This window comes from Trichechus manatus, unplaced genomic scaffold (genome assembly GCF_000243295.1).
Source record: "Trichechus manatus latirostris isolate Lorelei unplaced genomic scaffold, TriManLat1.0 scaffold00250, whole genome shotgun sequence".
In the NCBI taxonomy this organism is placed as follows: Eukaryota; Metazoa; Chordata; class Mammalia; order Sirenia; family Trichechidae; genus Trichechus; species Trichechus manatus.
Window position 1 is genome coordinate 2,044,556 of NW_004444186.1, and position 9,539 is coordinate 2,054,094.

The 9,539-nt window shown below is 51.5% G+C and overlaps 1 protein-coding gene across 2 annotated transcripts in view; it reads right to left on the reverse strand.

Annotated features, from left to right (window-relative positions):
- Positions 1-9,539, reverse strand: part of TARS2 (threonyl-tRNA synthetase 2, mitochondrial) — a 14,764-nt gene that overhangs the window by 4,041 nt on the left and 1,184 nt on the right. For both annotated transcript variants that reach the window (XM_023724598.1, XM_023724599.1), the window contains exons 2-13: positions 8,973-9,169; positions 8,545-8,668; positions 6,984-7,108; positions 6,311-6,428; positions 6,121-6,185; positions 5,783-5,861; positions 4,492-4,638; positions 4,214-4,312; positions 3,746-3,945; positions 3,095-3,257; positions 2,409-2,546; positions 2,152-2,229 (exon numbers count right to left, since the gene is read on the reverse strand). In XM_023724598.1, coding sequence (XP_023580366.1) covers positions 2,152-2,229; positions 2,409-2,546; positions 3,095-3,257; positions 3,746-3,945; positions 4,214-4,312; positions 4,492-4,638; positions 5,783-5,861; positions 6,121-6,185; positions 6,311-6,428; positions 6,984-7,108; positions 8,545-8,668; positions 8,973-9,169 — 1,533 coding nt within the window. The remainder of the gene's footprint in view (positions 1-2,151; positions 2,230-2,408; positions 2,547-3,094; positions 3,258-3,745; positions 3,946-4,213; positions 4,313-4,491; positions 4,639-5,782; positions 5,862-6,120; positions 6,186-6,310; positions 6,429-6,983; positions 7,109-8,544; positions 8,669-8,972; positions 9,170-9,539) is intronic.

Genomic DNA, 9,539 nt, shown 5'->3' on the forward strand with positions numbered 1-9,539 from the left:
CCTGACTGCCCCCATCAGCCCTTGACCAGCTCTCCTCGGGGATTACAAGTTTCTCCTCTCTCTTTACGTCTTCGAGCTCCTCACTGACCACTCTCCTCTCCTCCACCACCCTCTCAGGAAACGATCCTCCTGTCTCACAGAGAATTCAGATTATTGATATTATGAGATGTGAAAACGCCTTGACTTCCTGTCACCACACTTATAAACTTCCTTGCACCCACCCCCAGCCTTTTCTCCTGCCCCCGATACAATGGCAAAGGTGGTCCCTTCTGCGGAGGGCTCTTGCTCCCACCCTTCCAGCTTCGCCTGGAACTTCCCTCAACGGTAAATCCCTTCTTCTACAACTTCAACTTCTCCTCCACCCAAACGGATTCCCTCCCTTCACAGCATTTAACTCTCTCTACATAAAAACTTCTCTTCTGACGACCCAGGCTCCTTCTGCTGTTTTCCTTTGCCTTTATCACAGCCAAAACCTTTTTTAAAAAATAATTTATTTTTTGTTGTTGAGAATACACGCAGCAGAATGTACCCCAATTCAACAATTTCTGCATGTACAGTTCAGTGACACTGATTACATTCTTCCAAGTTGTGCAACCATTCTCACCCTCCTTTTCTGAGTTGTTCTTCCCCATTAACATAAACTCACTGTCCTCTAAGGTTCCTATCTGATCTTTCAAGTTGCTGTTTTCAGTTTGATCCCATATAGATAGTACTTTAAAACAGCGCAATGCTCAAGGCAGACATTCTTTACTAATTAAGCTAAACTATTTTTTGGTTTAAAGAAGACTTCAGGGGATATTCTTGGTTTAAGGTTTAAAGATGATCTCAGGGCAATCATTTTGGAGGTTCATCCAGCCTCAAAGCCTCCGGAAATGGTGGATTCCATGAGAATCTGAAATTCCATTTTGCATTTTCCCCTTTTTGATCAGGATTCTTCTATGCAATCTTTGATCAAGACATTAAGCAATGGTAGCCAGGCACCATCCAGTTCTTCTGGTCTCGTGACAAGGGAGACAGATGTTCATGGAGACAATTAGTCACACATTCCATATCCTCCTCCTATTCCTTACTATTTCTTCCTCTGTGCTCCAGGTGAATACCTGCTATAACTTAGATAGCCACCTGCAAGCTTTTAAGATCCCGTACCCAACATTTTTTGTCTTATTGGTATACTTTAAGTGGAAGTTTACAATTCGAGTTAGTCTCTCATACAAAAATTTATACATACATTGTTATGTGACCCTAACTGCTCTCCCTGTACTGTGACAGCACATTCTTCCTTTCTACCTCTGATTGCCCATGTCCATTCAACTAGCTCCTGACCCTGTCTGTCTTGTCATCTCACCTCTGGACAGAAGCTGCCCATTTAGTCTCTTGTATCTACTTGAGTTAAGAAGCACACTCTTCACGGGTATCATTTTATATCCCACAGTCCAGTCCAATCTTTGTCTGAAGAGTTGGCCTCGGGAATGGTTTTAGCTCTGGGTTAACAGAGAGTCCAGGGGCCATGCTTTCTGGGGTCCCTCCAGTCTCAATCAGACCATTAGGTCTGGTCTTCTTACTAGAATTTGAGTTCTGCACCCCACCTTTCTCCTGCTCCATCAGGCACTCTCTGTTGTGTTCCCTGTCAGGGCGGTCATTGGTGGTAGCCGGCACCATCTAGTTCTTCTGAAGACCCCACAGCCAAAACTTTTGAGTTATGTTCATTCACTGATTTCCGTCTGGTTCCACACCCCCCACCCTCACCCCCACTTCACCAAAAATGGTCCTTCCCAACCTAACACCTTTCCACTAAATCCAGAAGACACTTTTCAGTTCTTTTTTTCCCTTGAATTTTTCCTCTTCTTCCAACTTCCCACATTGAGTTGGAATGCTGTTGGCCAATGATCACTCAGCTTTCAGACTGGAAAGCGATTCCTGCAGGAATTCCTCCCTGACGCCTTGGCATGGCGCTCCCTTTGCACCCACACAGCACTAACCCCACCACGCCAACAGGGTTTATGTCACTTCCCCACAGCCCTCTAGACTGCAGGGGCCGTGGGGGCGCCATCCGTACTACTCTTCTTTATCACCTACACGAGTTAAGAAATATCCTTCTCTACCTACTTGATATTTAACACAATAAGATTTCAACCGGAGTCCCCAGCTTACCTTAGGCCCATAGAAGGCACCATCTCCAGGCCTGAGGTCCCAGGGTTCTCCAAATGCTTTCAGGGCCTGTTGAAGGACCTATAAAAGGAATGAGATAGGAGAGGAACACATTATCTTAGACTTTAGGGGCAACATATCCCTCCAGTCCCAACAAATGACCCCTGAGAACACACCTCTGTCTGAGGATTCTGGTTCCTGTCTCCCCTACTTCCACTGGAGAGCAGTTCATCTGCTCTGCTGCCCAACCCCCTACTCACGTGCTCAGCCTGGTCCCAAAGGCGAGATTCCCCTAGGAAGCCAGGCGGCCGGGTGGACAGTGCCAGGCGGAAGGAGAAGCCGAGGACGGAATAGACAGAGCGGAGGAAATCGAGGCAGCCTCGGATCTCTGCTTCCAGCTGCAGGCAGGAAACAAGGGGGAGCTGTGTGTCAGCGAGAGACAGGCGTGATGGTAGTCTGGGGGAAACAGGGCAGAAGCACAGACAGGCAGCAGAGAAAAGCTGGGGTAGAATGTAGCTGAGTTGTAGTGTGTAAAGAGGGCAACTGAAGGTCAGGGATGCTGGAAGCTTACAGGGAGAATGGAAGGCACTTATAATATGCTTTGGCGGGAAAAATATCCCCTAAGTCTTCTTTAAACCAAACAGTAGTTTAGCTTAGTAAAGAATGTCTGCCACGAGCACTGTGTTCTTTTAAAGAACTATCTACACGGGATCAAACCGACAACAGCAGCTGGAAAGGTTAGACAGGAAGCTTTTACGTTCATTGACAGTGAAATAATTTGCAAAAGGAGAATGAGAATGGTTAGACACCTTGAAGAATGTAACTGATGCCACTGAGCTGTACATGGAGAAATTACTAAATTGGTGTATGTTTTCAATAACAGCAACAACGAAAGATCAAAATAAATAAGTAAATAAAGTGCTTTGGTGGAGGTGGGGAGGGCCACCTGATCCGGGGCGCAGAAGATGTGGGCGTCATCCTGCTGGAAGCATCGCAGCCGAGTCAGTCCCCCCAGACCACCAGAGGCCTCGGCACGGTGCAGGGCCCCGAAGTCCGCCAGCCGCAAGGGCAGCTCCCGCCACGATCTGGGCCGGTGGGCGAACATCAGGCTGAGGGAAGAGAGGGGAAGGGTCAGGGCCCGGCCTCCGGAGATGCCTCATCTGTGCTGCCAGGTAACGCCCTCCCTGGCTCTGGCAGAACCTGTCGCCGGTCCTCCCGATGCCACCCACCGCAGCCGGCGCCCTGCCTGCTTCACAAGTGAATTCCCAGCAATAACAACCTGTAAAAACCTCGCTGCCGACTCACAGTGACCCTACAGGACAGAGCAGAACTGGCCCATAGGGTTTCTAAGGAGCAGCTGGTAGATTCCAACTGCTGACCTTTTGGTCAGCAGCCGAGCTCTTAACCACTGCACCACCAGGGCTCCAACAACAGCCGTTAATCTACTGTGCCCTTGTTCTGGGACAGGTACTGAGCTGAAAGAGGAACCTTAGAGAGCAAATCCAAATCCCAGGCTCTTTCTGTTACTTAACATTTAGGCACTCAGCTACCTTGTGCTCCCCCTGGGAGGAACCGGGCCTCCCAGCTCCCAGCTCACCAGTGTGCAGGGCAGTTCATGGGCTTGAGGGCAAGTGTGGGGTGGTCACTCGGGGAGCTGGCAGGTCTGTCAGGGCCGGGGGGCTGCAGGGCAAACATGTCCTCCCTATAATGCTCCCAGTGTCCTGACTGTTCCCAGAGCTTCGTAGAAAACAGCATTGGGGTTTTGACTTCTGAGAAACCACGGCGGGTGTACTCAGCCTGGAGACAAGGGTACAGATGTGGAAGGTCAGATGACCGGGGGAGAGGAGGCCGGGTGGCACCATCTGGTTCTCCTGGGGCCCTTGGCCATGGGATCCCTCTCTGTGTCCTCCGCTGAAGATGGCACATTCTAGTACCTTGATAAAAGTCGCCAGCACTTTATGTTTATACACATGCTTCCAATCTCCCCGACTGACTCTAACACCCTGGCTTCTTCTAGGGCCCCAGCCCTGCCCCGGTCTTCCTTCCCCAGGACCTGGCCCCTCACCCTGATAAAAGCCATCAGTGCGTGGTACACCCTCGTCCCTCGAGGCAGGAAGAAGCAGCTCCCGGGGCTCAGCTCGTGGAAGAAGAAGAGCTCCTGCTCCTGGTTCAGGAACGGCAACAGTCAGTTCAGGAGGGGAGGGGTGCTCTGGAAGCCGGAGAAAACAACTGACAGCTGGTCTGTCTGTGCCATTCCGAACCTGCGCCCGCCATCACAGCCAGCCCACTGCGTCTCTCTCCAGCCCTTGTCATCAGACCTCCCGATTTTCCCAGTCTCCGTACCTTCCCGATGCGCCGGTGGTCCCGCAACTCTGCCTCTTCCCTCCATGCTGCCCAGGCCCACAGTCCCTCGGCCGAGGGGAAGGAAATCCCTGACACACGCTGCAGTGTCTCCGGGGCCCCTGACGACCTCCACAGAGAAGAGGAGTTCTGTGGGGGGACAGAGAATCACGGGGAAGACAGCGAGGACTGGTCACCCCAGCCCCTTTCAAGCATCACACGGTACTCTCAGTGTGAGCATCACAGGCCCCGCTCACCTCTCTCCACTGCTTCTCCCACCGTCTCCACCAGCAGGGCGGATGTCTCTCTCCTCTAGACTCCCTGCCATGTTAACAGCCTTCGAATCGCCTGTTCGTCCTGTCCTGGTCCAGCCTAACCCTACCCTGCCGCTTCTCTCTGTCCCCATTCTCACTCCTGCTGCCAGGAACCCTGCACGCAATGTTCCCTCCCCTCCTAACTAACAGCAGCTCAGAGAGAAAGGCTCAGCTCTGGTCAGAGTCTGCCCACCCAGCCTGTCAGCAGCCGCCTGCACAGCTGCTAGAAAACACCATCTCCCAGACGCAGAAACGCACACGCCTCTGCTTGTTCTTTCGGGCTCCTGGAATAGCAGTGACAACGAGAAGCAGCCTACATTTTATCACACTTCTAACTTCTCCTCAGACGCTTTCTCCTGCATTAGCTGGTCTTCACTGTCTCTGTGACATGATTTACTGGTGGGACAGACACGAACAGCCTTGTTTTATAGATAGGAAAAACAGGTAAGGAGATTCACCCAAGGCCACATCCCTCAGCTGTGGCGGAGCCAGGACCAAGTGCAGACAGGGTTCTCAGTTCAGGGCTTTGTGCACTTCTGCCCCTGCCCCCACGCCCTGCTCCCACACCATCTAATCACTTACACTTCCAGAAACAATATTTGCATAACAAGCATGCCTGCGACTTAGGGTATTCTCACTGTGCCTGTCCAGTGCTGTCAATCAGCCTGCCGGACCACGACCCCTCTCCCAGGAGTCCCCCCAGACGGCCCTGTCAAGCCTGCTCATGCCCTCCCTCTCTATCTCTTAGCATTGATGTCCAACTGCAGAATCTGAATTAGCTTCTGGGTCCTGGCAGGGTGTCCAGTATTTGCTATCAGACTGGGAATTCCTAGAAGGCAGGACTGAGTTTCTTTTTCCTTGTGGAATTCCCCCCTTAGCTATCAGAGCAAAGGAGGGACTGAGACAGGACCACCTCTCCATTCCTTTGTTCACGCCAGTGAAAACAGGAGTCTCAACCCAACCCTGCCTTCCCAACTGACCGTCAGCAGCTTCAGGCCTCCAATCTGTCCAGTGTGCCGAAGGTGGGGGCCCCGGCAGAGATCAACCGATGTACCACACCTGGGAGAAAAATGGGGCCATTGAGTGGTTTCTAAATTCTTGAGCTTCTAATGTTCTCCCTCTCACGGCCTTCTGCTGACAGAAAGAGGGGGTGAAGAGGAACTGTTCTACACACGGAGCAATGAGAGATGAGAAGTAATTCCTGTTCCCTTGTTTCTCTTAGGAGAAATAGAGATTGCCATCTCTCTTCTCTCCCTTATCCCGTCTGTGGCCTCTGCTGTTTTCCCCCTCTCCCTGGCCCCATCTTGACAACTCTCACCCATAAACTGTTGCTGTGGGACCTGTCACTTTCTCCTCAATCAGACGAAGCTTAAAGGGGTTATCCTAGAAGAAGGCAGAAGGGAAGAGTGAAGACAAGTCTTCATTCCTGCCAAGATGTCCTTGGAGAGAGCCATCCCTTCCCTCACGCTTCTGAGTCTTTCTTCTAACACTGTGCATCTCCACGCTACCTTGAAGAGCTGGCGAAGCTGACCCCGGGAAGCCTCTAGCCGCCGGAAGGGCTGAGCAGCAGCTGCAAGTTCCCGGCAAATCCGCTCCAGAACCGGCAGCTCTGAGCCCTGTACAGTCCTGGAGAGAGGGGACTTGGTTGGCTGGCATCATCTGAGAAGCATCACCTGGGTGACAGATCTGTGGCTTAGGGGGTAGGAGTGGGAGCTGAAGTCCTGCCCTCCAGAAACATCTGGAATTACTGATATAAAAGAGACTCAGAGAAAACAGAAATAGAAAATCAGGTAGAATTTACAGCTAGAGAAAAGTTCTATGTATGAAATTAAAAGTTGAGCACAGGTAATACGGCTGGACAAAATAAGAGCGACGGTAACGAGGAGACGAAGTAAAATCTGAAGAATTCATGAAGGCCTGGAGAGAAACTGTAACAACAATGATCAGACAATGACAGACACTGAGTATCCATTATGTGCCAAGAACCATATACGCACCCAACACGCATCTTACAGGAAAGTGACGGGGCCGGGGTGTAAAGGGCACCTCTTCCCAAGCTTGGAGACTACGTCAAACCCAGTCACACTCAGCTGTGGCAAGGGTGCTATGCAATGCCTCAGCCATCCCACCAAATGTGCTTGAAGCCCTCGGCCCACGCCCCTCCTTCCCTGCACCACTCACCGCTCCTTTCCCAGGAAGAAATCATGGTAGAAACCACACTCTGTACTTGGACCTCGACAGAGGACAGCGCCTAGGAGTTGTTCAGCTGCGGCCCCCAGGACATGAGCGCTGGAGTGCCAGAACACCTGGGCTCAAAAGAAAGGCATTCATGGCTTCAGAACCTTCCCTCTTTCCCTGAGCTCGGATTCTCTCCTCAGGGAAGCTGGTGGGAAAATCAGCACGGCTCTTCTAGGGATAACTGACACAAAACGAAGAACCTAGACCCTGGGGACGGCCGCTAAAAAGTGAAGAACTGACTCAGAAAAGAAAGGAGAAAGCCAGCACCCTGGAGCGTGGTGGCAGGAGGCCAGTCAGTCAGTGTTCCCTTGCTGCTCCTGTGACACTCCTTCTGGGGCTTCAGAGTGAACTGCCTTCCTATGACAACAGCTCCCTAGGGCTCTGCTTGGTCTTTTAGGCCTTTTTTCCTATCCCAGGACTCTAGTGTGATGAGACACACCTACCTGGATGGGTCAGGTCACCATCTACACACAGACGACAAGAGATCTCCATGGGCCGCCATGAAGCGGACAAAGTGGGGAGGCGGACAGGCTGTGTGCTCAGCTGTGGCAGCCATGTTAGGATTAGATACACACTCTGGATGACTGACAACGTGTGCTCAAGAGGTGACGGGCTGAGCGGGCGGACTACCCTCTGTTTTTAACTTATTCCCTCTCCCTTTCGCTAGCACAAATGACGTCTGCTTAACAGATCCAGGGTGTCTGTGTAAAAATTTTCATCACGGGTTTCCAGCTTAGGCAGGAATAGTTAACGCAAGCACAGTCTACTGGTCTCTACCTGTCCAGAATAAAAGAGAAAGAAGAAAACCAAAGATGCAGAAGAGAAAGTAGTCTACAGGACTAACAGTCTACACAAACCACAGCCTCAACTACCCCGAGACCAGAACTAGATGGTGCCCAGTGACTGTTCTAACCAGGGCACAATAAACGGATTCTTGCAGAACAGGAGAAAAACACGGAACAGGACCCAGATTCTTAAGAAGTAGAAACTGACTGGACCAGTGGAGACTAGAGGACTCCCAGACACAACTGCCCTGAGAAATTCTTTAAACCTTAAACCAAAATGATCCCTCAAGGTCCCCTTTTAGCTAAGGAACAGATTGGCTCATAAAATAAAGAATATCACCTATGAGTAAATGAGCTCTTTTTAAAAAATTGACTATATGAGAACAAATGGTCAAAGGTTACGGCAAAGATGAGAGTTGGGAGCAGGGAGATTAGAATGGTGGAAACGGGACAGACAGAATGGAGTGAACGAGGACAGCACAGTGTGAAAAGTGTCACCGATCACTGAGTGGTCTGTGTAGGGAACCTAACGTGCTGTGGGAACTTTCACCTTAAACACAAGAAATCATTTAAAAAAAAAAAAAGACAAGCAGTCTGTAGTAGGTCTCCCTCTCAACTGTAAATGGAGAAACTGAGGCAAAGAAAACAAATGCTAGAAGTCCCTGCTTGCATATCTTAGAGTTCAGCAGCCACTGTATTCCTGACAAGGAAGAACTTACCGCCTTCCCCTCTGGGGAATCAAATGTCAGAAATCTGATGCTGGAATCTGTCTCCAAGGGTCGATCCAGATCGTAAGGTTCTCCGTTCACTTCAGCTACCACTGCAGTATCTGCCAGTGCTGAACTTCGGGGATGGGGAGTAGGGGTGAAGAAAAAGACAGTTATAACCCACAGGGGTAGAGAGGGACTAACCTCCCAGTAATTCCATACGTGCAATCCTGCAGCAACAGAACCTATCACTTCTTTCCCCAGTGGACGACAGAGACTGAGCCCACTCTGCCACCAAGGCAGATAAAACGAATCGACAAGAAAGGCTGTCTTGATGGGGACGGAACAGAAACAAGCAGCCGCGTTTTCTTTCCCCGCTCAGGTCCAAAGGAAGCATAGGCAGGAGGATGATCCTAGGAGGTGCAGGTCGAGCCTGGTACCTGATCTGCCCGGCTAGTTGGTAAGGGGTCGTGTTCCATGCCACAGCATCCACCTTCTGGCCTCCAGGAAGAGACACTTTAATAGTCCGCTGTTCCTCCTGTGCCTTGCTTGCTGACCTCTTTACCTGAGCAGCCCATAGCTCCTCAAAAAGACCAAGCCGCTCTAACAACCAGTGTGGAGGGGTCGGCACAGCTGCCTGAAGGGAGAGATACGTTAGGGGGTGACACAGACCTCATCATTCCTTCTCAGGACTGGAGATGGCGGCAGATGAGGATATTTAAGCGGCCCTGGTCCTGTCCTAGTCTTTCAGGGCACGGGGTGGGATACAGGGCCCCAGGCATGCTGCACCCCCCCCCCCCAGGGCGCTGACCCTTGCAGGCAGACAGAGTGCCGACCCCTGCAGGCAGACAGAGTGCCGACCCCTGCAGGCAGACAGGGTGCTGACCCCCCAGGGCGCTGACCCTTGCAGGCAGACAGAGTGCCGACCCCTGCAGGCAGACAGGGTGCTGACCCCCCAGGGTGCCGACCCCCGCAGGCAGACAGGGCGCCGACCCCCCAGGGCGCCG